Raw genomic sequence first — 26,771 nt, 5'->3', positions numbered from 1 at the left:
TCATGTTAAATAGAGTAGTATTCTAATTACACTAGGTCTGGGGCAGTCTGCTTAAATAACTGTGCTAACGTACATGTGAGATGGGGGCTAACTGGAATATCAAGATACAGCTTTTCAGCTGTATGCTAAGGTTGTGTCTACTGTAAAGATTGGTTTCAAATTCAGTTACCAATGTTTCTGTATTTCTGTAAAACCACATGGCTTTAGTGAAAAGCAGTAGTGCTCTATGCAAAGATTTAGTTAACACCTGTTTGGTATGGTAACTGACAGGAAAAAAATTCTGGTTTGGATAAGGCTCATTCTGAGTTTCAGTGTGGAGCACTGAAAAAGTTGGTGTGTTGATAATGTCACGTGATACATTGCTTCAGAGTATAGTTTTAAGATCAAAATGTTACACAAGTCAAATATAAGGTATAGAACTTTAATAAAGGTGCTGTAATACTTGTAAGTTGGTATAGAATTGTTTCAATTCCACATGTGTGTTAGGTAAAATAATTACACATTTTGGAGTGCTGTAATGTCTTGGTTACTCCTGGCAAACTCCAATGTTTCTATAATTGTAAGAAGTGATACTGTGTAAATTTGGCCTTATGCATGTTTTTTAATAGATACAGCAAAACCTATCCATACCCCTTTGAAGTTACACAGCAGCTCTTGACAAATGAACCTTTTGGTTGCTGGACCATAGGAACACTGATGACATAATGTCAGTGCTGCTTTTGTAAATAAAAGAAATCTTGTCTTCATTTTTTACTTTAGAACATCAAATTTCTGAGGTCCTTTCCTTTCAGACATATTACAAATAATTGTTTTGTACACTTATATACCACATGTTTCTCTAAAGGGTGTACTTCCAGCTTCTGTACCAGTTCCATTTAATTGTAGAGATATGCACTTTTCCTCTAGGTAGTTAGTTATGTTTTATATTTTTGAAGGACGAACATTCACTGTTGAATTATTCTAACTGTACAAGTGTGGAGAGTGAGGGAGAAGTTGATTCAAATGAATCTTTCGGCAAGGGCTGTAGTCTTTGCTGAGTGCATACCAAACACTGGTATTAACAAAAACTTCATTAGGGCTAGTTCTGTATTGGAATCATATTTAAAAAAATAATATTTTTGGAGGTGGGGTGAGTGGTATTTTCACATTCTCAAAACAGTAAATTATCAAGTGGTTGCTTTCCTGGTAAAGCTTAGTTTCTGCTGTTTAGCCAATTGAAAACCTTTCTCAAAACCCTAGTTTGTTCAGGAAGATCTAAACAAATATAGAGAATGCTTGGAAATATTTCAAACTTAGATTGAGAATTTGCAGCTTTGCTTTTAATAAGGTTGTCTTAAAAATAATTGTCACTTACTTGTAATTTGTGGACAAAAGAGATTCTGATATGTTATTCTGCATTATATGTATACATGCTTGTTTTACCAGATTCTGCTGTTACACGGACTGAAGACCTGCTTCTTTATAACACTTCTGTGATGATACACTAGAAAACAGATGTAAAAGCAGAACAGTAGATACCTCATACCAAAAGACGTTGCAGTGTAGTTGCTTTGTATATGCTCATCTCTTTGGTAGTTTTATGCTGAAAAGACTAATAAACACCATCCTCCAAAAGTATGTATAGGTGGGTGGGAACATTGATGTCTTTCTGTGAATGCGCAAGCAAATTTGATAGGCTTTATCTCCTGTCTCCGTTCTTAAAAGTATATAGAAAGTAGTATAATGTTTGCATAGCTAATAATGAAAAAAAATTCTTGATAGTGGAACTGAGAAGGATAAAAGGAAGTGAAAAGTTTTGCTTCAGCTTCATTCCTACAAAGTGTATGATCCAAGTGAATAAATACAGTGGCTCACTAGTGATCTTTTGAGATAGTTTAGATGAAAAAGTAATGCTGCCAATTTATGGAAAGTGACAAGGCTCATAGATTACTCAGGGTGATTGAGTTTCAGTAGATGATAAAGTATTGATAGTCCCTTTCAATATCTAATAAAACTTTTTTCCAGTTTCTTTTAATGTGTTCAAAGGCTTGTCATGTATCATTATTCCAACACCAAGGCTGTTAATGGTATTCTTGCAGTTTTGAGGGTCCTCAAAGTATGAAGAACAAATATGCTTTTAAAATGTGATGAAATGTATGAAGCTGGTAAGATGCATTAAGAATAAACGTTTTTAATAGGTATAATCTTTAAGTTCACCCTGAAATACCTTAAAGACAATCTCCTCAGGGTATTTTCAAGACACTTCCTTAAGGAACAAAGACTTGCTGCTCTTGCAAGCCATTCTTGATTAGGTCCATGTAAGTTTAGTACTAGTTTCTAGAGTTTTCAATGTTTTTAATTTACTTGGATTTGTATATAACTGGTAATACGTAGATTAGGAACCTAGTTTTTATTTTAAAATAAATAATAATGTCGGAAGGTTATGAGACTAAAGCTCCTGGAAAATAAGTGTTGCTCTTGGCTTTGAAGTGTAGGGCTGTGACTTCCCAAGAACAAATGGCTGCGCTGACTGGCATCATTGCTTACATAACGTTTCAAGTTTAATACTGCATCACTGGGAGGTTGAAGTTCTCACAAGGTACCAAAATTATCCAGAATATTTTTTATGGGTCCTATGTACCTTTTAGAAATGTTCTCCTGGGGTTATCACAAACTTCCTAAAGAACTAATTTGGCTTCTAGCTTCTTTGGAAGCTGTTGCTTCATGGCTGCTCTTGCATGAAAAGCAAGAGTTAAACTGAACAAGAACTATGTTTTCACTACTACTTAAAGACATATCCTGTACCATCAGAATAGGTAGACACTCTAGAACCAATGCAATTACAGGAGTTCTGACTCAAAAGGGGGGAAAAATAGTGTAACTCTTCTCTTGGTGATAGAGATTAACTCCAAGACCAGAGCAGTGGACTGCCTTTCCTGTTGCTGTTTGTGGGAGGCAGTGTTGACACAGTCATGGGGAGGGGAGAAGCAGAAGTAGCATGTGCACTACTGCCCAAATGAGATAGAGCTGTAAAATTTCTCAGATACCTAACAGACTGAAATGAAAGTTGAAAGTCAGAATTGCATTCTGATAAGAATTCTAACCTGCTTCAGCAGCTAAAACTTGAATTCTCACCAAGGTGTTCCCTATATAACTTGATAATGTTTCTTGTATTAGTATGTCTTTAAAGCTGTTTTAATTTCCTGTTTCTCTGTTTTTATAATGTAATTGGTCATACGTTTTTCGGCTGTATTGTTGGATGTAGATACATATGTAATCGTTTACAAATAAAGCTTGTACAGCCTAATGCTATGGATCATATATATTACATGAAATATATATTCAGTATGGAATTAATTATACTAATTTTAGCATTCAGTTGGCTTCCATATGCAGTGTATTATACTGTGACCAGTGTGGTCATGGAGCTCTTGTTTCATTCCAGGTGTCCCTTCCACTGCTCTGTAGGAAACAATAAGATTTCTCTGTTGTCCACAGCCCCACCTTCATAACTATTTACTCCACAGTCTCAACCTATGAGAAGTAAAATCACAATCCATTCTTTGTGTATCATAACACTTTTGTTCTGAATTCTGTTCAGTGATTTTTCTCTTGCTTGCTGATTGTATATTGGAAAGTTGTTTACTTGATTATTTAACAGTTTATGTGTGCTTTAGTAGGGGCTTGAGTTTTTTGAGCTGTGAAGCTGACCAAGCTGAGATTTGACCAAATGATGAAACACCACCAAAGGATTATCAGGTCAACAAGAAAATCTAAGGCATCTCCATTAGAACTTAGATTGAATTTCACAGTGAGTGTCAACCCTTTTTAAGTCTAAATTTTAATTTAGTGATGTTTTCTAGGTTTCTGGGCTATTTCTGTACTAAGAAATAGTGGCTGGGAGGAAGCTACCAGGTGTTGAAATGCAATTTATACTGTAAACTCCTAAGAGTATTTCCTTGCCTTCTGATGGGTGCTAGCTAGCAGTTTTCTAAAGAGCTCTAGGCAGAGGTTGACATTAGAGTGTTCCAGGGACTATGCCACTAGTGGTTTTTTGTACAGTCACACAATTGTAATGGGTTGGAGGATATGTTAGGATAGTTATGAGCTGTTCTGTACCAGTTGGCCTTTACTGTCAGAGGCTGCTCCCTGACCAGTTAAACGTACTGGTGCACACAGATGTAGAGTCCAAACAGATCACTTCATTGGCAGCAGTGATCAGTTCACTGTCCCTTTCAAGCCTCAACTCATTGAAAGCAACAAATTGGGAGTTTCCCTATCTGAAGTCCTGTGGGGACCCAATCCAATCAGAATGCTTACACTGGCGTGATCAGGATCTTTACACAATTCAGCTGCATATGTCTTCCTTTGGAAATATTTTGGAGATACTGTTGGTAACCTCTGTATCTTGACTTGGTCATTAACTATCCTGCTTCTAGCTCTCTAATGTCTCTGTAGCTGAAGGGCTTTCAAATCTACATCATCCCATTTCCACAGGAGTGCCATAAGGTTCACTTTAAATATTATAACTGTCCCTTCAAATGGAGATCAGCCCTCTGTTTGGAGACATACCTTTAGGCAGCAAAGAACTGAAGATGAGTATGAAGAGCAGAACAGGTCATTTGTTGCAACATTTGCCTACTGTGCCTGGGTACAGTCATGTCTAACTTAGTTTAATGCTGAATATGCAAAACTGATTGGAAAGCAGTGACTAGAACATGGAATCACCATGCTACCTGGAGTGCTGCTAGGTTAGTTGTCATGGCTCTTTTGAAAGTACTTGCTATGTTTGTCCTTTGTCATTTTTTTATTTGTAGTCTTTGCTGTGATAATGTTTAGTGACTGGCGGTCAATAATAGTTTTTATGTACTTTTATTCACAAACCCCCCTTTAGTTAACTAAGCCTGTATGCATAATTATTCTGCATAAGTGTTGATTAGAGAGATGATGTTCCCCCTTATGACAGCCAACCTTGCTATTCTGATTAATAGTAATGCAAATTAAATTGTTTACTGTTAGAATTCTTCTTGCCTCCATTATTTCTCTAAGTATTAATTTAGTATTTTTTTTTTAGGATTGTTATATAAAATTGTTTGACTGGTAGTAGTCTAGTGGTGGAAGAGTCTGGTCCAATTTGGGATGGCTGTTCCAGTTGATATCCTGATCACAGACCTACTGATTATTCTTGAGTATCTCTCAGGTGGTTCTATTCTGAAAGTAAGAATTCAAGCTTTAGTCTTTTCAAAACTAGTGTGCTTTGATGAAATGCTCTGGGTTTGACTTGGAATATGTATGTGGGGAGGATTCACTTGCCTAATCTAGGCCTCTGGTGCCAGTTTAGATGGTATAATGTGTCCTTGCCACTTTAGAATGACAAGGATCGCCTGCATCCTGTGTCATGTCTGCTGACCCCATGTGGACGACACATTCTGAAGTGTCTCAATGGTACTAGATGCCTGTTCTTAAGCACCTGAATTGATGTCTTTGTGTCAGAAACATTTCTAATGAACTCTGTGTCAGTGTAAAAGCTTGTGATATTTCTTAGAGGAAAAAATACTTATTTTGAATGTAATGCTGTTCATAAGAACTCTGAATTGCTGGTCCCAAGTTCTGTCTTGGTGATAGGCTTCAGCAGGGATTAGAAAATCTCAAATTTATCAAGTGAGAAGAAAAAGGTATCTACCTCTTTGAACAAGTTAGTGCTTTGTAATGAGCTCATGTGGCATGAGTTCACATAGAGGTGGTGTATGGTTGCTTTCCTATCTATGAGATGTAGTTGACTCAGGATCGGAAGATGACAGTCAGGATTATCTAAATTGCTTATGAGTTAAAAGTGAAGGACTTTGTTTTTAAGCTCTGATTACAGCAGTTAATGTGCAGGAGAAGTAGTTTTAGAGATATATTTCATTTTTAGCATTCGTTGGTATTTAGATTTTTCATAACAGTCCATAAATCTCTTTGGTTTTATTTTTTAATTTTTTCTTCCCTTAAGTATGCCATGTATTTCTCTTGTTTGCTTATGTCTTCCATATGCTTAGAACAACTTTTCTGACAGCCTGTGTTGAACCCTTTCATAAAATAATTAATTTTATCTGCATTGTAGGGCATTTCACTCTACACACTGATTTGGAGTTCTGTTTTAAATTTGTGAATGATGTGAGCCACGCAGAGCTGTGCTTACAGCAGGCTAGCATGAGGCAGAGAACCACATGCCCTTAGGAAACTCTTTGTTCACTTTGGCTTTAAGAAGTAGTTTAGAGAGTGTTAGTTTGTTCTGAGAATGAAAACCCTGTCAGAACTTAGGAAATTTCTTTCCAAACTGCAAGTCCTCAAAACTAGTTTAGAATTTTTAGTATTTTTTCATTTTTAATGAAACTAACAATGAAAACTTTCATTTAAAAAAAAAAATAGCACTGCTGATCAGTGGCAACTTTCTCAGTGCTACCCTTCCAACTAGAGCAGGAGAATTCAGGCTCTGCCATACTCTTCTGTAGCAACAACTAAAACTTAAGACTCTTAATACCTCCAAATATTAACTGTTTGGGAACTGTACGTCAGGGAAGTCTGGGGCAGGGAAAGGAAGAATGGTTAGCATGACCAGTACTGTTAGTCAGATATTGTTACCTGTATTTGCTAATCTTGTTTCCATTTATTTTGCTGGGGTTGAATGCTGAAACCTTCCTATAGTGATGTGAGACAATAGAAAGATTTTGTTGTTGTTGTTTTATTTTGCATTGTATGTAAGTTAAGCATATTACAATTTAAAATCACAAATTACAAACCAAGCATACTGCAGGTTAATAAAACCCCAACAAACAACTGTGTTTTGTAGGTAATACAGCTTCAGCAAGTTGTAGGGTTTAGGAATGAAGATATTTGTTGTAACTAAGATTGGAATTAAACGAGGTTTTTTTAAGGGTAGGCAGTCATAGTGGTTTCCTCCTGTTTTGACACATGAAGAGTTCTAGCTGAGGAAGTGGTCTAAGTTGCACATTCTGCTCGACTTTGGAGATACTTTGATAGTTAAAGGAGTGGGTGGTGCTAAATGGCAAACTTCTTGAGTATGGAACACTGAAGTTTCATGAAGAGATGAAGAATGAAAGGGGTGAGTTTAAGAATGAGAGAACAAACAAGTTAGAGCAAGCTGTGGTTGCTCTGCAAACTAGCATATTTTTTACTGAATAATACTGAGTGCTGCAAATCAGGTTGGGTTATTACTGTCAATTGTACTAAGGAAAAAATACTGGGAAATAACTAAGTATTTGGTATGTTCCTCCTGACTAGTCCACTATCAGTGATTTGGAGGAGTTAGATCTGTAAAGCTTTTGCTTTCCTCCTTGACTGTCTAATCACACAACTGCTGATTTAGATATGTTTGGGTTTTCATTTTTATGTAACTTTAAAACAGTTTACCAACTACCAATCATAGCAATTGAAACTCCAGTTTTATCTACAGAAATTGAAATGGGCTCACCTATTTTAGTAGTAAGACAATTATTTCAAAGCTGGCAAGTATCAGAAGTGTCTAAAATACTGGAATGATTTTAAATACTTTCAGTTAGAATTTCTCTTTTATCTAATGGATATTTAATCTAGTACCTCTAGTTGCGAGAGCATTTGGGTTTTGGAACTGTATTTCTGTGACATTACTGCCTTGGCTCTGTAGCACTGCTGTTTCTAGTATGTTGTGACACACTATAAGATATTTTCAGGACTAAGTGCAGTTTAAGTGTGTCAGAAAATACAAAATCCAGTGATGTTGGAAAGAGGGGGGGTTTTTGTTTGTTTTTTAAATGATTGGAACTAATGTTAAAGTCAGTCTTGGTGAAATGTAATTGGTAGCAACAGACTAACAGGCAAAACATTTGTCCTTTCCTGTATTTGCTTAAACCTAGGGTACATGTTTATGAGGAAGTGGAGTTGTTCAGGGTACCTGTATCCTTATTTTGTTAGGCTGATCTAGCTGAGCTTCACTGCTGTGTAAATTCCAGCTTCATATTGTTGCAATATTTGGAGGAGTATTTTTATGATTAAGGCTATAAGGGACAATTCTGATTGCTCTATGTGGACAGATTCTAGACTTGCATTCTGTAATAACCTCATACTGCCCAATAACTAATGGATAAACTAGGCACTCTGTAAAGAGAGTTCTGTCCCACTTACAGTGGAGGGGATAATGAACATTCGTTACTTCCATCATTGATTTGACTGTCTAGGTAGTCTCTATTTTTATGTGCTTTTTTTATATGATCACTTTCTCATTGAGCAACTCTAAACAAGAAGTAAGCTAGCTATTCTGAAAATAGGTGATCGGGGTCTCTTTCACTAAATACAGAGTTACTATGAAAACAGATCTTCTGGTTAAATTGTTGTATTTCCTGGGAAGGCCAGAGGTATCGGATTATTTGAAAGTTGTAAATACAACAGTAGGTTTGGCCTTATATATTCCAGGTAGTAGGGGGAAAATATGTGAAAAGTAAAAATTTGTGGTATCCTGGAAAAGCAGAGTTTGATATTATAGATCACAGGCTATGTCTTCAAAAGAAATTATAATGCACAATACGAGCAGTTGAGCCCTTTGCTTTCTTTATCATACAGACTTTGATGAAGATAATTTACAACTTAACAGTTTTTATTTTTCAAGATTGAAAATGTTCTATCACAGAACAAAAGGAACAATTTAATTTTTTATTGTAACTGCAGAATTTTTTTTAAACTGTTTTTAACAATTTTTCTTTTTTTTGCTTACCAAATTATGTGCTTTTAGAACAACTCTGCTTATTATTAGAAAAAAGGTACATTTGTCACTCTCAGTTGATAGTCTTCAGGCAAACATTTCTTCTGTTTGCATTAGATAAACTGAAAAATGTGGGGGAATATTAATAGAAATGGGCAGCTGGACTGTGAATAGCATAACATTTTCGGTTTTTGTCAATCATATTTAGGCTTGATCGTCTCTTTATTTTACTGGACACCGGTACAACACCAGTAACAAGAAAAGCAGCTGCACAGCAACTTGGGGAAGTAGTGAAACTGCATCCTCATGAACTGAATAATCTCTTATCTAAAGTAAGCATTTTTCTTTCAGTACTTTAATGGTGAGAATAAAAATAGTTTAAAGGGGCATGGGTTCCGTGAGAAGAAGAAAAAGCATAGTAGTCTTGCGTTCTCCAGAAATTGGAGACTCAAGAAAATTAGACTACTTCTGTTAAGCCTGCTGTTTTGTCAGCCTCTGGAATGGTTACATAAGTGAGGTTTCACTTTGCATTCAGTATTGATATTCAATGTTTGCTCTAAGTTCAGATTTTCTTCTATAAAGAGAAGCTCTACTGCCTTATAAAAATTTCTGCTCCTGCCTTTAAAGATTGTTACTTGTGTGATACAGCATTAAAAATATAGGAGGTTGCTTGTCTTTAAAAGGGCTGAAAAATGGAAAGATATTTCCATTAATTTGAGACTTCAGTCTGGCCAAGTCTAGTAAAACCACCAAAAATAGTCTGTATCTGACAGCTGGAGATGGCTGAGTGACCTCAATTCTGTTCTTATGGAACAGGTGCCCTCACCACAATTGATGGTATCAACAGAGTGGCCGAGCAATCATGAATATCAAACCACTTTCAGAGAAAGAAATAGTTTTTCCAGATTTGAGACATAGTGGTAAATTAGTTTAGAAGAGCATATGTTGAGCTAAATTTGTTTTTGTTGTTTTGAATGTTGTCTTAATCCATAGCATTAAAAGTAAGTGTGTTTTAATAGAGCATAACAGCTGGTGGATTTTCTGAAAGTACATTTTAAGCAAATATTTATTTATTAATCTCTCCTTAAAGGTGTTAGTGTATTTAAGAAGTACGAATTGGGATACTCGTATTGCAGCTGGCCAGGCTGTTGAAGCAATAGTGAAAAATGTACCTGAGTGGAATCCAACTCCAAGATCAAAACAAGGTGCTGCTTAAATGAATTATGTAGAATTCATTGTTTGTTTGATGCAAACTGTCATATGAGACTTTTCAAGGCAACTGTGTTATTCTGGTTTTTTGTGAGCATAGACTTTTTTATATGCATGGACTGTAGTAAACCTCTTTGGCTTTAGAGGTTCATACTCAATTACAATGATGTACCTGACCTTTGTTTCTTCTAAGATTCCTGTGCTTGTGCTCTGTACCCTCATAAAGCTTTTATAAATAAAAGGAATAATAACTAGTAAAATGGCAAAACTTTTAACCAATCAACTTTGTAATGATATTTTGCAGACACTCTTTTTTTCTTCCCTGTTCCCTTGCTCAAAGCACCTTTCTGAGGGAGGTGAAATGGCAGCTTGCTGAAGTCTATTTTGTTTGTACTCACTTTGCTTCTGAAATTGTCATGTTAAGGATGTTAGAGTTGCTTTTATTGTCAAATTACAGACCTATTGTCAGTGATTTTGTCTAAACCTGTTGGCACTGTCTGTGGTCACAACCTTATGTGGCATAGGTTCTGGAAATTCACTGTTTTAAAAACAAACAAACAAAAAAAAAATCCCCCCAAAACAACACCAAACAAAAACACCAAAACAACAAGAAGAAAGCTCATATCTGTTTTGAGGTGATCTCATATTTGTTTCATTCAGTGCCTTCTAGGTCTGTTGCTATAGAATTTGACAAGCAAGTTCTGCATTTACCTTATCCACTGCCTTTATGATTTTTGTAAACCGTCATATTTGCTCTCTTCCAGCAATTTTTCTCCACATTGAAGAGCTGCAGTCTCTTCAGTCTTTCCTCACAAGACAGCTGCTTTTTCTTTTAGATAACTTTTTGTCCTTCTCTGTGCTTTTTCTTACTCACGTCCTCCTTGAGATGCACAGAACTGCACACAGTGTACCTCCATCTCTCGAGTACTGATATTTATACATGGTGGCAAAATGATGCACTTTGTCTTGTTCTCAGTGCCCTTTCTGATGATGCCCAGTACTTACTTGGCTATTTTGGCTGTCACTGCCCAATAAGCTGGTGAATACAGAAAACTGTCAGAAGTGCCTCCAAGATCTTTATTGAATGTTAGCTGCCAGTTCTCAATTTGGTGTTGTATAGGCATGGTTTAGGTTATTCATTTTGCACTGTATCTGCGTCTTTTGCCCATTAGTCTGTTCTGAGAGTCCTTCTTGGATTCCTTAGTGCCATTGTGACTTTTGGTTACCCAAAAGAGCTTAGTGTCATCTACATGCTTGGAGAAGAGTGTGTAGTGAAATCTCCTTCCCATTGCTGAAGACTGATAGAATTCATGGCAACACTGATCCGTGAAGGACTCCAAAGCTAACTTTTATATGTCTTTAACCAGCTTTCACTCTGCAAAAGGATGTTTTCTCCAATTCTGTGGTAACTTAGTTCCTTCATTTTTTTATATGAAACCTTGCCAAAAACTTTTGAATATATTATATCCACTGGATCCTCTCTATCCACTTGTTGGAGCTCTTTAAGGACATTGATAATCAGGTTAATGAGAGGGGTTTTTTTTTCAGGAGCCATTCTGACTCCCAGTAAGTCACACTTATCCATATACTTAATAACCTTATTTATAGACTCTACTATCTTACCAAGGATAGAAGTTAATTTCACCAGTCTAGTTCCAAGAATTACTTACAGCACTCCTTTTGTACATGGAAATTGGGCAACCTGTCAGTCTTTGAGTACAGCAGCTGTTTTGAATGATGGGTTACATGCATTGTCCAGTTCTTGCATATCTGCCTATCAGATATGAAATTGAAAAGGTAATTATGGGTGTTTGAGAAAAAGGTGCCATTTAACAGGGCTAACTGGCTATGCAGACATTTGTTTCTTTTATTTCATTTAAAATGTTTGATGTAGTAGTCAAATACACGTTTTACAGTAGTCTGGTTGCATTTAGGTTCTTAGGCTTGCTATAAATCACTTTTCTTTTTGTATATGTGTAATGAAATGTTAACTTTTTCTTCAGGTCTGAAGAAATGTGGGTGGTGTTTATTTTATAATGTTCTGTGTGCACTTATTCATTCTACTGTAAATGAACAAGCTTTCATAAATATGTGTGTGTGACATGGAACACACCAAACTAAATGCTGTATTTCTTGTAGGCAGCAGTTGTATTTATACTGCTGGTTGCAATTCAGGATGTGAGCATGCTGGATCATGTAGGAATATGGCCAGTCTTTTTGAATGCTAAGCTGCACATGACTAGGAGCCACAAAACACACTAATCTTGAGGGGAGGGGATAGTTTGGAAGTGAATTCATAACCAGGAAATAAGACATCTTGTGAGGAACAGATCTCTTCTATATCAGTATTGAACTGTACTGTACCTGCCACTGGATTTGAGAAGAGCTGATAACTAGTCTTCAGCAGCCCTTGGTAGCTGACTTTCTCCCATACCTGTTAAGACCACTCTCCAGTTTCCATACCAGGGATGCTTGGCTGTTAGTGATATGATATAGTGTTGGCATGATAATTGTTTGAACTATTTGTGAGCCATATGCAGTTCAAACTGCAAGTTGGCCATATGTGTACAGAGAAGACCTAGTGGTATGTCAATGTCCAGGATTTTAAAAAGCTAAATTTATCAAGGGAAAAACATTAAAATTCTTTTCTAATCAGTAAGTGTGATAAGTGAGCTTTTTCAGTCTGTCTTTATGAAACAGAGCCTTTACACTTTGAATCAAAATGCTGTATGTCTGATGATTCCTTTGGAGGAAAGAAATTATTTCTTCCTCTTTCTCTTGCTTAATCTTCTGTCAGAACTTTGAACAAAAATTTCATCACATTGTCCTTAATATTATTTTCAATGTCCTATCTAGAACCAGGCTCCGAAAGTCCTATGGAAGACTCACTTTCAACAGATCGGTTGCGTTTTGACAGATTTGATATATGTCGATTGTTAAAACATGGTGCATCTCTTCTTGGATCTGCTGGTGCAGAATTTGAAGTCCAAGATGATAAATCAGGTATATCTTTATATTTTACTTGCAGACAAGAAAACTTAACTGATTTGAAAAAGTTTGTTGTGCCAGTATTATGAGTCTAGTCATCCATGGTTTCTCAGAATGGTAGGAAATAATGGAATAAAATATCCCCCAACATAACTGGTTTGTATTATCTTTCTCAAGTTAAACAATTTTTTTAGGGTGTGTATATTGTTTGGTTTTTTCTCTTATCAGAATTAGTATGTGTACGGGGGGGAAGAGGAGAGTGGAAACCAGAAAGAGGGAGCAGAAAAAGCAATATTAAAGGCTTCTGTAGAATTTCTGTAGACTTTTTTTAAGAGGTGCAGGAACTACCACCACTTGTTCTTCATTAAAACAGTTCCCAAATATAGCAGTAGGATGAGGCTTATTTAAAAGCTTGAAGGTTTCAAGTATAGTAAGATTACATGAAAAATGCTGGCATAAAACTGTCAAAGTTGGAAGGTAAATATCAGTGCCTGTGTGATGTCTTTTGTTTCAAATGACTTGTCTGATACCTTTCTGCAACTTTTTAGCTGAGAGTTGGTTTATATCAGTGTAATGGTGTCATGGTTTAACCCCAGCCAGCAACTAAGCACCATGCAGAAAAAGGTAAAACTTGTGGGTTGAGATAAGAACAGTTTAATAGAACAGAAAGGGAGAAACTAATAATAACAATAATAAAATGGCAATAATAATAATAAAAGGATTGGAATATACAAAACAAGTGATGCACAATGCAATTGCTTGCCACTTGCTGACCAATGCCCAGTTCCCAAACAGCGATCCCCCCTCACGTCAGCTCCCCCCCCAGTTTATATATTGGGCATGACATCACATGGCATGGAATACTGCTTTGGCCAGCTTGGGTCAGCTGTCCTGGCTGTCTCCCCTCCCAACTTCTTGTGCCCCTCCAGCCTTCTTGCTGGCTGGGCATGAGAAGCTGAAAAATCCTTGACTTAGTCTAAACACCACGTAGCAACAACTGAAAACATCAGTGTGTTATCAGCATTCTTCTCATACTGAATCAAAGATGTAACGCTATACCAGCTACTAGGAAGAAAATTAACTCTATCCCAGCTGAAACGAGGACAAATGGCATTGAATTACTTCAAGATTTGTTTTTTTGCTATTACTGTACTTTCCTGCTCTAATTCCAGTCCATCTTCCAGTTTCTGCACCAGATGAAATGATGCTATAGATAAGAATCTGCTCTGACTGCATAGCCCTGATTCACTTGTTCCCTGTGTGATGTGTTCTGTGCAGTGTACACAGAAGATCGCTAGCTCAGCAAGGAACAGAACCTATGGCTCCTGACACTTAAGCAGTATCCTGTCTGTTAAGCCTCGCTGCTATTTTATTGTCTGCCATCTTTTATGCTAGGTTAATAAGGTGTTGTACAAGTTTCATCTCTTTAAACCCTACCTGTTCAGAAATCAAATAGATGGAATAGGACACTTCAGTTCACAGAAGTCTGATATTTATACCAGTGTTGTATGATTGCATGTAAAAAATTTTATGAATGAAAATAATAAAAAATGTAGTAAAAAAAGAAAATTAAACTAAAAATAGCTTTAGTTGCTGCTTTTTTAACTGGTGGGAAAATGTACAAAGGCTGCTTTCTCTTCTGCATTTTGTAGCAGCTTTCCTTTTCAAATAAGTAGCCAATGTGAATGGAGGTAAAGCAAGTTAAATAATCTTTGGAATTACCAGTCTTTGACACTTTTTCCTAAGACAAACTTGTGAAAGGAAAAATATTTTCTAGAGAATAGAAGTTGTTTGTATTTTTTTGCTTGTTGGTTAAATGCAATTTAAAAAAAAAAAGTTTATTGGTATAGATATGATTAACTACTAATTACTACTCAACCTGGTGTATACTCCAGAATTCTGCCAATATTGGTCACCTACTTAAAAGTTTATGTGCAGATATTTGACAAAAAAAACCCCCAGTCTCCTGACTTGTTTCCATACTGCACAGGTAAAAAGAGTGAAGTCTGACAGCCCTACAAGCTACAAGTTTTGGATTACTTGGAGGGTTTATTCTACTCAGGCACCAAAATCTTCTATTTTTTATGTAAATGTGGGTGCTCCCAAAGTCTAGGTGTTCAGTAATTGAAGTGTTGAAGCTTCACAATGTTTTTGAGGTAGCTTCTACTAACTTCTTAAATGAGCCTTGCTTGACACATGAAGCTTGAGGATAAGAATGTTAACAGACTCCAGCACCCTAGGAAAATGATGCTTATGCTTCAGTCTACATTGCCATCAGGAGTTAGTTTGGTTAGAAGGAAAGGAGACACCTGGGTCTGGTGCATTTTACAAGGAAGAATATTTTTGAAGAAAATAGGTTCAGAGTCAGCCTAGCTCAATATAGGATATTGGATTGAATGTCATTTGACGGATTTTATTGGTGGTTGTTAATTCTTAGGTCTGTGTTTCCCAACAGAAAATAAAGTTTAGGAGAAAAAGAAACCTTTAAAGAAAAAAAGAAACAAAACCCACCAGACTGCCAAAATCAACAGATCCTACAAGGATGCATGTGCTCAATAAAAAAGCACTAGTTCTTGAATCAGTTGCCAGATTTATTTTTTAAAGTGCTAATTTGCTCCTTTCAAAGTGTACTTTCCTAAAAATTCGGGGAAAACTTGTTTTATTACTTCTGTAGACTGTGTAATTTAATTTTGTGAATTTAATGAATAATGAGCTATTTTCTGCTTAAAAATTGATCACAGTTTAAGTACTAGTGTAGCTCCAGCAGCAGCAAAAGTCTTCCTAGGAATCAGTGTGATTTGGTTTAAAAGATCGTATTGATGTATTAGCCAAGTACAACTTAATTCTGTAACTTTTGGCTTTCTTGTGTTGTTTCATTGAGCAAATCTTCAATAATACATCTGGTTGGAAATCTGACACATCTTCCCTTTTTTAAAAACTTTTTTTAAGGTGAAATTGATCCTAAAGAGAGGATAGCGCGACAGAGGAAACTGTTACAAAAGAAACTTGGCTTAGATATGGGTGCTGCAATTGGGATGAATACTGAAGATCTGTTCAATGATGAAGATCTGGACTATTCTCCTTCTTCAGTTTCACTAGTAAACAAACAACCTGTAGGTAAAACCTCGGGCTGTTTGACTGCAAGGAATAATACAGTGGGTTTGCTTTATTTGTGCTTCTGCAGTTATAATATTTATATTTTGAGTCTGATGATCAATGTCTAATATGGTATGCTTTGGCTTCCTGAATTCTTATGCCCCATAGTTGCATATTAGTATTATTTGATGTCAAACTATTGCTCTGAGTTTGAAATGGTGGAGGGTTGGGGAAGTTGAGAGCAATGTGAGTTTGAGGATTTTTCGGGACCTTCATTGTAAGAACAGCTGACAATGAATAACTTCTCTTTCAGACTCTTCAGGCTGCTGAGTTAATTGACTCAGAATTTCGAGCTGGTATGAGCAGTAGACAAAAGAATAAAGCCAAAAGAATGGCTAAGCTATTTGCAAAGCAAAGATCCAGAGATGCAGTGGAAGCTAATGAGAAGAGGTATAATAGTGAACTGGCTTGCTTTTATGTCAGTTAAGCTGGGATTGTGATTTGATTTATGTGTTGAAAAACTTTCTACAGTCTTTGCATCTTAGTCTTTTATGTGCTAATTGTGCTGATGATAAAAAGCTTGCATGCCGTACTTATTCCCAGTAGAGCTTTGTTAAGGACCTAGCTTCATAGGGATCTTGAAGTAATGGGATGCCACAGTTAATTTTTGGTTCGTTCCTGTTATTAAATACAGCTTGAGAATAGTGCATGAAAATGGGGGATTTAAGAAGATAAGCAATAACTAAAAATTTCAGATATAACTTTCTGATGCATGCTGTGTTCCTCACTGTAGTTTATAGTGATATATTGTACCTACTGTGTTCATAACAAGCAGTAAACAAAATTCTTTCCTCAATTTTATTTAAGAATTTATTTCTTGCAAAGGGTTAAGAAGGATTGCCAATTTGGGACAGCATTCTACTGTCTCCTCACTGAACTTTTTACACAAACTTAACTATTTTGCGTATTTCACAGTGTTAAACCTCTTTGTTTTGTATTCTTGTCACACTTTGTTGTATCTGAAAACTTCAGTTGTAGAAGTAATTACTTCCCCTAAAGCATACTTTCAGTTCATAAACTTATACTTGTTCCTTCTCAGCAACGATAGCACTGATGGGGAACCAGAAGAAAAGAGAAGAAAAGTTGCAAATGTTGTCATCAACCAGCCTGCCACAGACTCAAAAACATTGGTAGAAAATGCTCCGGAAGAGGTATGATGTATTGTTCTGCTGTTAGCAGGAGTGATCATTCAGTTTCTTAGAGTAATGTAAACCAAAACTCCTTTATGCTCCCAAATTCTTTAGTTATTTTAGCATTAAGAGAAGTGGAGTAAAGAATGCTGTTGCCAGCTTACTTTTATATGTAGTGAAGCAAATGAGCTTCAAACTGTATATAGCATTGAGGAAGAAAACACATGTAATCCATCGGTAGCAGTTTGACCCAAATGAACCTGAGTATGTGGATTGCAGGTGTCAGACCTGGTTATTAAACACTAAAACTGTGCTAAACACTTAGATGATAGGATTACACTGGGCCATAAATAATTTGATCTAAATGTTCATGTACACTTTATTTAATCTTTGCCTTACTTTAATTAGGCTTAATTTAGAATTAAGTTCTATCTTTAGTAGTTGAAGAGTTAAACAATTACCTTAGTCTTAGAAAAACTTGCATTTGTTTCAATAGACTGAAAAGCTGAAAATTTTTAAGAAATGCTATGCCAGAATACAAATGGTACATAGACATTTATTTGAAGAGACTTTAAATTGATTAGTCTGTATTCTGCAAAAAGAAGATTTTTCCAGACATAGGTTAATAATTAAATTCTTATTTGCAAAACAATGATTGGAAAATGAATTTGAGAGATTAATGATAACTGCAAGCTGAATAGCTGCTGGTTGCTAGCCTTTCAAATGCTTTGTGTTTGTGATGGTGTGAACTTAATAATACTAGTATCATAATTTCCTTTCCACAGCCATGTCAGTTTCCTTGTGGAAATTTTGGGATTAGTGGATATGCTTCTCGTTTTCAAAAATGTGGAATGTGTTTTGAAAAGGGTGGTGTTTATTACTGGATTAATTGACCCAATTTGATTATGTAGTGTAATTTCAAATTGAGACTTACCTATTATGTTCTTTAAAGGCAAAGTTCATAAATTTAAAGAATCACTCGGGAGTATAAGAAACTTTGCTTAATTTTCTGCCTTAGTGTGGTTCCTAAGGGGAGGCTGAATTCCAGAACAGCAAAATGAATTACCATAGAGAAGAGGTTACCCTACTAACAGACAAACTTCATAAGCTTTTTAAAAGATCCAGTACCAATCAGCAAAGTTTCTAAAGTGTGGAAAAAGGCTGGTTGTTTTCTTAATTCTGTCCAGTGACAAAGAAAAATACTTAAGCTTTTGGAGGTGTTTGTTATTTTCACCTAAGTGGAATACAATATAAAAAGTGTTCACCTGATCTCTTTTAATCTTGTACTTAATTTTTTTATGAATTTAGGCAAATGAATGGCCTCTGGAAAGCTTTTGTGAAGAGGTGTGCAATGATCTCTTTAACCCTTCTTGGGAGGTAAGACGTATATGCAGTGTCTAAGGTGTAACTATAGATTTAAAGAAAGGCTTCAACAGAAGCACAAAAATTTTATGTGTAGGTCTTAAGAACATTTTGCTAGATATCAAAAATTACATCAATCATAAAAACAGATTACATAGCCAAGTCAAATCTGCTTTTAGAGAACAAGTTTTTTGAGAATTGTTTAAAGGGGAAATGAAAACAGATGTGTAATGTATACTCAAGTGGAGAGTGGGAAAGGTATGGAAAGCAGTGATAAGTGATAATTCTGGAAGTATTGAAATACAAGCAAAACAAAAGCACATGAATTGATGGTCAAAAAGACTAAGCAATTAAAACAGGCTTGGATTCGTCAAGAGTTTGAGGAATATCGTGAGTTGCTGACAACAGTGGCATGTTTGTCTAATGCTAAGCTAGTAGAAAAGGAGGGGGAAGATCCTTTGGTAATAGGGGGTAGGCTACAAATCATTAGTTCTCTTCATTTATAAAAATGAACTTTTAACTTTTTTTAGAATGATAGTAAATACCAACTACAAAAACTATTTTTTTTTTGTTGCCTAGACAACTTATTTTCAAGATTCAAACCCTGTTCTGCTCATGCTTTTATTCAGTCCTTATACTGTTTTCCACAAACTTTGATATCAATTCTAAGCAAAAATATGAAGTAGCTGACAATGGTCTTTCCTCCTTGAGCAGAAGGTGGAAATAACTTGTCAACTAACTTATAAAAATGTTGATCTTTTGAAAGAGTAAATGTTAACACCAACTGTAACATACTTAGGTATATCTGTAGCACAGTTTCAGTAATAGCAATTTGGCTCTGCCCATACTGACCTCAAACTTGGAAACACAGAGATAGATCATATGCAACTAGCACAATTATTTTGGGCCCAGAAAAAGGATAATTATATTTGTGTGGCACATCACTGCATCTGAGCTAATAAGCCTCACCTTATTTGAAAGCAGGCTGTTTGCATTTGAAGCCAAAGTTGACTTGTTTTCTGGAATGCAGACTTTCTCATAGCTTTCTTAGTACATTTGATATAGGGCGCATGCATCGTAATTAAGGAAGTCGATCAATATAGAATCATTATTACAGTATGTTCTGGATGAAAAACAGGTTAAACTACCTCAACATACATGTTTATAAAATGGTCCTCTGGCATATTTTTGCAAAGGCAGCTTGGATGACTAGTTCAGACTGCTTGCCCAGCTTATAGGCAGCTGAAGTCAGGCAAGATGAATCCTACTACTGCTGTTTCCTTTATACATTTGTCTGTCTTGCTGTTTTGTGTTTGCAGAAGCTGAGAAGTTAACTAGCAAAGTCTTCCCCTTTTGGCTTGTAAAAACTAGCTCATAAGCAGCCTTGGACCAAATAAACAAATGATTGGTGTATTGTGAACAATTAAGATTCTAAGACTAGGTGCTCTGGCTGATTTTTATTGGCTTGCTTATAGATTTTATCAGCAACCACTGAGCTGTACATATGGGCACATGTATGCTTGCATTTCATCTAAGATATTCTGATTAAGGGAGAACCTACCAACTACTCAGTTCTAGTTGTTACTATCATGAAATGAAATACAATATTTTTTCTGCTAGCAGCAAGCATGTGTATAAAATGCCCTTTAAAAAAAGAAAAGGAGCAAGTTCTGCTCTGACCTATGTAAAGACCTCTCAATGAAAACCTGGTTCAGAACTTTGCTTTTGCAACTTTCTGTATATCTATTGAGTGGGCTTTTCTTGTTTAGCCAATTACTAGTCCAGTTACATATCAAAAATATGAGAAACAGGTGTGCCTGTAGCACATCTTTCTACTGGTCTTCTGTCATTTCCAAAACTCTTCCTAGTGTGTTCAGCTGTTCATGTTTGGGAACATACAAGTGGCTATAATTTGCTTTCCCATATCACTTGTTCACTTATTTTTTTTTAATGTTTACCCAAGCAAGGCAGGTTTGTAAGCTATGCAGAACAGTAATTCTCAGAAATTTGTTTTGCAGACCCCAAAATATTCAGTGGGAATCCAAACTCTGTTTAAAAAATAATAGTTGTAGAGAAATACATAATATCAAGAGAAATATAAAGTGTTGAAGAAATACAAGCAAGAATACTGCTTTTCTTTAGCTTATAAACTTACTAAAAACAGTAATATCTTCTAGTTGCTCTTTCTTTGAAAACTAGTGAGGTAAAACTAAATGAAAACTGTCTTTGGCTACATTACTGCAAATATGGTAACAATATCTTCCGTGTTAGAAAATAGAAACAGTTCTTAATTACTTCTGTCCATAAGCTGGCAAATACTTAAGAAAAAAACAGGTTGGTTTTAGGCAGATAAGTATTTAAGTATATGATTTGATCTAATAAAATACTACCCTTTCCCACAAGTCTTAAGTACCAGTAACTTTGCAGCACTTGAAACATCTCTATTAAGAATAAAGAAGTATTGTTTCAGTTATGCAGTGTTATTTTTATCTTCTGTTCCTAAACATTTAAAAATTTACTTTTTATTTCACTTTTCTAGGTTCGACATGGTGCAGGTACTGGACTGAGAGAGATACTTAAAGCTCATGGTAAAAGTGGTGGTAAAATGGGAGATAGCTCTTTAGAGGAGGTACGTTTTCAGTCATGTAGACTTAACATGTTACTTAAATGAAGTTTAGAAAACAGACTTAAAATACTTAAGCTTTGCAGGAGGTGCATGATCTGGAGGAATATAAACCATGAGATTTGTCTGATCAAATGATCTGGATGAAATCACTGTATGCACTGATGAAATATTTACATTCTTTTTAAAAGGGCTGTGCAAAAAACAATACTACTGTACAAGTAGCCATTAATATGTAGACTGAGTGTAAAGTTACTAAACACTAGCTTCCATACTAGAAAATACTGTTTTCAGGTCATGGTAAGGGTGTGCTGAAACAGAATTGACAAGTTGATTATGTAATTCTAGTGAAGTGTCTCAGACCATCTATTCTAGTCACTTAAATAGTAAGGTGACTTATTGATCTGCTTGCTTTGTTATTATGAGAAAAAGTATTTAAATAGTTTATCTAAAAGGAAAACACTTTTTTTTTTTAAATATCCCACAGTAGTAGCTTGTTTACTGATAGCAAATCTCATCCAGATTCATACTGACTTCCCTGCTGTAAAAGCAGCTGGGAGAGCTTGTGGTTTAGAGAGTGTTGAATAATGAGGAGATACACTTATCAAATGTAAATCAAACTACTTCAGCATACTTTGTGTATAGGGAAAGCCAAAGCTGCTATCTCTCCTTGCTTCCATATGGAGTAGTATTTGTTCCATAGAGATTGCGGGGTAGTAATAACACATGTTGCAATAATAAGATACTTTAAACAGTTTCTTAACTATTTATGGAAAGAGTATGTGTACTCCATGCTAGCTTCAAAGGCTTCTGTGCATGCTATATGCATTCTTTGACATGTATGGGAATATCAAATCCATAATATGATGAAAGTTTTATTCATTAAAATGATAGTTTTCAAGGGAAGTGGTGATCTAGTAGGCAAATAGTGGAGATGAGACAGATGATGTCTGAGCAGTTGCTTTTATGGGGCTTCTGCTCTGAGATTCAGAGCTACTGAGCTATTGGGTCTCTAATAAACAGAAACCAGAGCTTCAAGACAAGCTTGGTCTAAATTGCATTGTTAAATCTGGAGGAGATGTGGCTGAAAAGGAAGTTCCTTTCACTGGGTCTCCCACAGTGAAATACTGCTTCATAGTTCATGTTTATTTGTAAATATTCTTCAAACATGATTAATCAACTTTCTGTTTTGGGTTTGTGTGATGGGGTTTTGGTAGTGGGGGAGGGGGCTCCAGGGGTGGCTCCTGTGAGAAGCTGCTAGGAGCTTCCCTCACTCCAAGTTGGACCCGCCTCTGGCCAAGGCCAAGCCCATCAGTGATGGTGGTAGTGCCTCTGGGAGAATAGATTTAAGAAGGGAAACCTGCAGCAGAGAGGGGAGTGGAATATGAGAGAAACCCCTCTGCAGACACCAAGGTCAGTGAAGAAGGAGGGGGAGGAGGTGTGCCAGAGGAGGTGATGCCCCTGCAGCCTGTGGTGAGATGGCAGGCTGTCCCCCTGCAGCCTGTGGAGGTGAATGGTGGAGAAGATGGCCACCTGCAGCCTGTGGAGGACCTCATGCCAGAGGAGGTGGTTGTGCCAAAAGATGGCCGTGACTCCATGGGAAAGCCTGTGCTGGACCAGTCTGTGCCTGAAGGACTGCAGCCCATGAAAAGGACCCACACTGGAGCAGTTCATGAAGAACTGCAGCCCATGGGAAGGACCCACGTTGGAGAAGTTAGTGGAGGACTGTCTCCTGTGGGAGGGACCCCACGGTGGAGCAGGGGACGAGTGAGGAGTCCTCCCCCTGAGGAGGAAGGAGTGGCAGAGACAATGTGTGATGAATTGACCCCAACCCCCATCCCCCTGTGCCGCTGGAGGGGGGGAAGGTAGAGAAAATTGGGAGTGGAGTTGAGCCTGGGAAGAAGGGAGGGGTGCAGGGAAGCTGTTACAAAATCTAGTTTTATTTCCCATTATCCTGTTTTGATTTGATTGGAAGTAACTTAAATTGATTTTGGTTTTTCCCCAAGTTGAGTCTGTTCTTTGCCTGTGATGATGATTGGTGACTGATCCCTCCCCATCCTTGTGTCAACCTATTAGCTTTTTGTTACATTTTCTCCTCCCCATCCCACTGGGAGGGGAGGAGTGAGCAAGTGGCCTCATGGTGCTTTGTTGTCAGCTGGGCTTAAACCGTGACACTTGCCTAGGACACTTGCCTAGGACGTGTTGACATTAGTCAGTATAGATTATCTGAATGACCTTACCTTTGTGTGCTGTGTAGGGATAAAATTATTTGTGTACCTTACAAGGTGCTCTGTAGCCTTTTGATAAAGGTACTATGTGTTTTTTAAAAAAAATAAATCATGATGTTTCTAATAAGCCGGGTGAGCTGAATTAGTGCTGGCTATTTTACCTTGACTATCTGTGCAAGATGACTATATTCAGTCAATTTAAACATATGTTGTCATATCATAAATTTTAGCTAAAGCAAGCATATCAGAAATAATTTATGAATAAATATAGTCAAGGTGTTCGATTTTTCTCTTTTTACAGATGATTCAGCAGCATCAGGAGTGGCTAGAAGACTTGGTTATTAGACTTCTTTGTGTGTTTGCATTAGACAGATTTGGAGACTTTGTTTCAGATGAAGTAAGTTGTCTCTGAGTGAACAGGTAGATCAGCTATGCTTTGTACCATGCTACTGCATAGACCTGTTATAACTGCTCACAGATACTTATTACAAAGTAATTGATACATAAATTTCACCTTGTTGTATAGCAGTTTTGGTCATCTGACTCTAAGCATATGGGTTTCTTACTTCTGTATGAAATTTGACTTAGAATCTGTTTTATCATTTATCCTAGGTGGTAGCACCAGTACGTGAGACTTGTGCTCAGACTTTGGGAGTAGTATTGAAACATATGAATGAGACTGGAGTTCATAAAACTGTGGATGTTCTCCTGAAGCTGCTTACACAGGAACAGTGGGAAGTGAGACATGGTGGTCTCCTAGGAATAAAGTATGCTTTGGCAGTACGTCAGGTAATAACCTTCATGACAAATAGACCTTTGGAACAAAAAGCTCTGCTCAAAGTAGAAGGTGTGGCTGAACAATACATAGGTATGATAAAGCAAGCTTTGCTTGCACTGCAGTCTGAGGTGGGTTATAAGATGTGACTGCATTTTTATATTCAGTCTGCAGAAATCTGCAAGTGTATAGCAAACTTGTACTGTTGTAACTTGGTAAGTTACTTGCACAAAACATAAATGGAGGCTATGCTTGCCTGGTTTTGATGATACTTTAATGTGTGAGGTTAACAAGAGCTGAGTGCTGCAAGAGGTTTAGTCTATTCATGGTATTATTCTGCAAACACTGAGCTTTGTTTACACCAAAACTGAGCTGAGTTACAGCTCATTCAAATTTATAACTTAGGTTTTACTTCATGAATGCTAACTTACAATATTTAGATTATAGTCTTGGACCTGTAGCTTCTGTTTTATATAGCAAACAGGTTTATCCAGACAGAGTAATCTTAGTTGTTGGGACATTATATGCTTTTTAAGTTCAAAATGCTTTTGATCTTTTTGGCAGGACATGATCAACACTTTACTGCCTAAAGTCTTGCCTGCAATAATTGAAGGTCTCCAGGATCTAGATGATGATGTCAGAGCTGTTGCTGCAGCATCTTTAGTACCAGTAGTGGAAAGCCTGGTTCAACTTCAATCTCAGAAGGTGACTGAATTGTTTTCCATCAATTCTGATTGAAAAGTTCACTTTTGGTCTGAGTGAAGAAAATAATGCTTAGAGACAGCACTTGGATTTTCCTTTTTTTTTTTTAACGATAACCTCTTCTGCTTATTTGTGTAGGTGCCTTTTATTCTTAATACCTTGTGGGATGCACTTCTGGAGTTGGATGACTTGACAGCTTCCACAAACAGTATCATGATCCTTCTTTCTTCCCTTCTGACTTATCCTCAGGTCCGCAAATGCAGGTAACTTTTTAATCATTATTGCTTCAGTATTGCAGGTTTGACCGTCCAGTTATTTTCAAATTGGAATAATCAAAGTTGCTTTCAAATCATATGCCAAGGAGATGCTTAATTTAAATCAGTATTTTAATTTTACTCTTCCTTAAAGCGAAGGTTAGGACAGTGCTTCTATTTTCATTACATTAGTAAAAGGCAACAAAATACTTAAAAGGTACTAGAAGTTGTTTATATGTGACTTTTTTTTTGTCCCCTCTCTCTGCATTCATCTTGGGTGAATACTAAAATAGTAAAGGATATCAGCTACGCTCATATGGTGGTCCTGCCCACAAACTTCTTGTCTGCTCCTTGTTGACAAACTCCAAACAAGAGAGCAAAATATGTACATTAAAACATGTGCATGTGCCTGTGGAACTTTGCTATTGGAATAGTTCTAAAGAAAGCTACAATCTTGAAAATGCACATCAATAGTACAACCAGTAATTCTGTGACTAAAGACAATGCCTAGTTCCTCTGTTTGGGACTCTGTCAAATTAAAGGAATTGCATGTTAGTATGTTAACATTTTTCATAATATACATGGTAAACTCACAGCATCTGCACTCAAGGTAGATGCTTTACACATCATACCTTTCTCATCCTATATGATTGTCACTGCTGAAGCTGGTTTTTGCCCAAATCCAAAATTAAGAATGAAGTTTTTTCACTAATGCCATCTTTAATTCAGCATGTACTACTTGCATCAGTTGATGTGCAAGTTCATGCACAAAAGATCCAAGCTTGTTTTTAATTATTTCTAAACTCATAAATGCCTAATAATAAATTCAAAACATAACTAAAAAAAACTTTTTTCTAAATAGTTGAACAAAGCCCAAAATATAATGCAGGAAACAACACGGTAAAAATACATACTTGAATAGACTAGTTCTTTATACCAGTAAGAAAAAACAGTATTTTCCTGAAAAAAGTTACTGATTTGAACTATTTTAAATGTTTGAGCTGTAGTAACTTGATCCTTCATTTAAAATCACCAAGCATATGCAATAATACTTTTCTTTTTTAAAATGCTTTCTTTTGGATAAAACTTTGTAACTGAGGATAAACAAAATTAACTTAGCTCTGTGTGTTTGGTTTTTTTCCCCTGTCACTGCCTCTACATCTTCCCTTCATGTACTAGTATTCAGCAATCACTCACAGTTTTGGTCCCACGTGTGTGGCCGTTCTTGCATCATACTATATCTTCTGTGCGAAAAGCAGCACTGGAAACGTTATTCACGCTGCTGTCTACCCAAGACCAGGTAAGAATTAGTTATTAGTGTTTTACTGGGATACACATTGGAATCTGCTTGATCATATGATATCCTTGTTTCAGAGCTCTTCAACATGGCTGACTCCAATTCTGCAAGACATGTTGAGGCACATATTTCAATTTTGTATCTTAGAAAGCAACCAAGAAATTCTGGATCTTATTCACAAGGTATTTGCATGACTCATGACCTAGATACATAGTGTTTGTGTATCCTATTCTTTTGTATCCTCTGCACTTTTGTGCAGATAAAGAATAGTGTGTTCATGTTACTTATTTTGTAGTTAGTCTATGTGATGCTTTACTATAGAGTGAAGGAG

At 36.5% G+C, this 26,771-nt stretch overlaps 1 protein-coding gene across 6 annotated transcripts in view; it reads left to right on the top strand.

The window, feature by feature from the left end:
• Positions 1-26,771, top strand: part of BTAF1 (B-TFIID TATA-box binding protein associated factor 1) — a 50,295-nt gene that overhangs the window by 1,462 nt on the left and 22,062 nt on the right. For 2 of the 6 annotated variants that reach the window (XM_052799556.1, XM_052799555.1), the window contains exons 2-15: positions 8,925-9,048; positions 9,807-9,921; positions 12,782-12,928; positions 15,863-16,068; positions 16,323-16,459; positions 17,109-17,220; positions 18,508-18,576; positions 21,101-21,190; positions 23,714-23,809; positions 24,025-24,201; positions 24,752-24,892; positions 25,028-25,152; positions 26,323-26,443; positions 26,518-26,622. In XM_052799556.1, the coding sequence (XP_052655516.1) occupies positions 8,925-9,048; positions 9,807-9,921; positions 12,782-12,928; positions 15,863-16,068; positions 16,323-16,459; positions 17,109-17,220; positions 18,508-18,576; positions 21,101-21,190; positions 23,714-23,809; positions 24,025-24,201; positions 24,752-24,892; positions 25,028-25,152; positions 26,323-26,443; positions 26,518-26,622 (1,765 nt within the window). Of the gene's footprint in view, positions 1-8,924; positions 9,049-9,806; positions 9,922-12,781; positions 12,929-15,862; positions 16,069-16,322; positions 16,460-17,108; positions 17,221-18,507; positions 18,577-21,100; positions 21,191-21,327; positions 22,898-23,713; positions 23,810-24,024; positions 24,202-24,751; positions 24,893-25,027; positions 25,153-26,322; positions 26,444-26,517; positions 26,623-26,771 lie in introns of those variants that run through there. The other 4 variants (XM_052799557.1, XM_052799559.1, XM_052799561.1 and 1 more) reach the window with 4 other exon arrangements.

This window comes from Harpia harpyja, chromosome 10 (assembly GCF_026419915.1).
Source record: "Harpia harpyja isolate bHarHar1 chromosome 10, bHarHar1 primary haplotype, whole genome shotgun sequence".
Taxonomy (NCBI): Eukaryota; Metazoa; Chordata; class Aves; order Accipitriformes; family Accipitridae; genus Harpia; species Harpia harpyja.
This window is presented reverse-complemented; position numbering and strand designations above follow the sequence as displayed.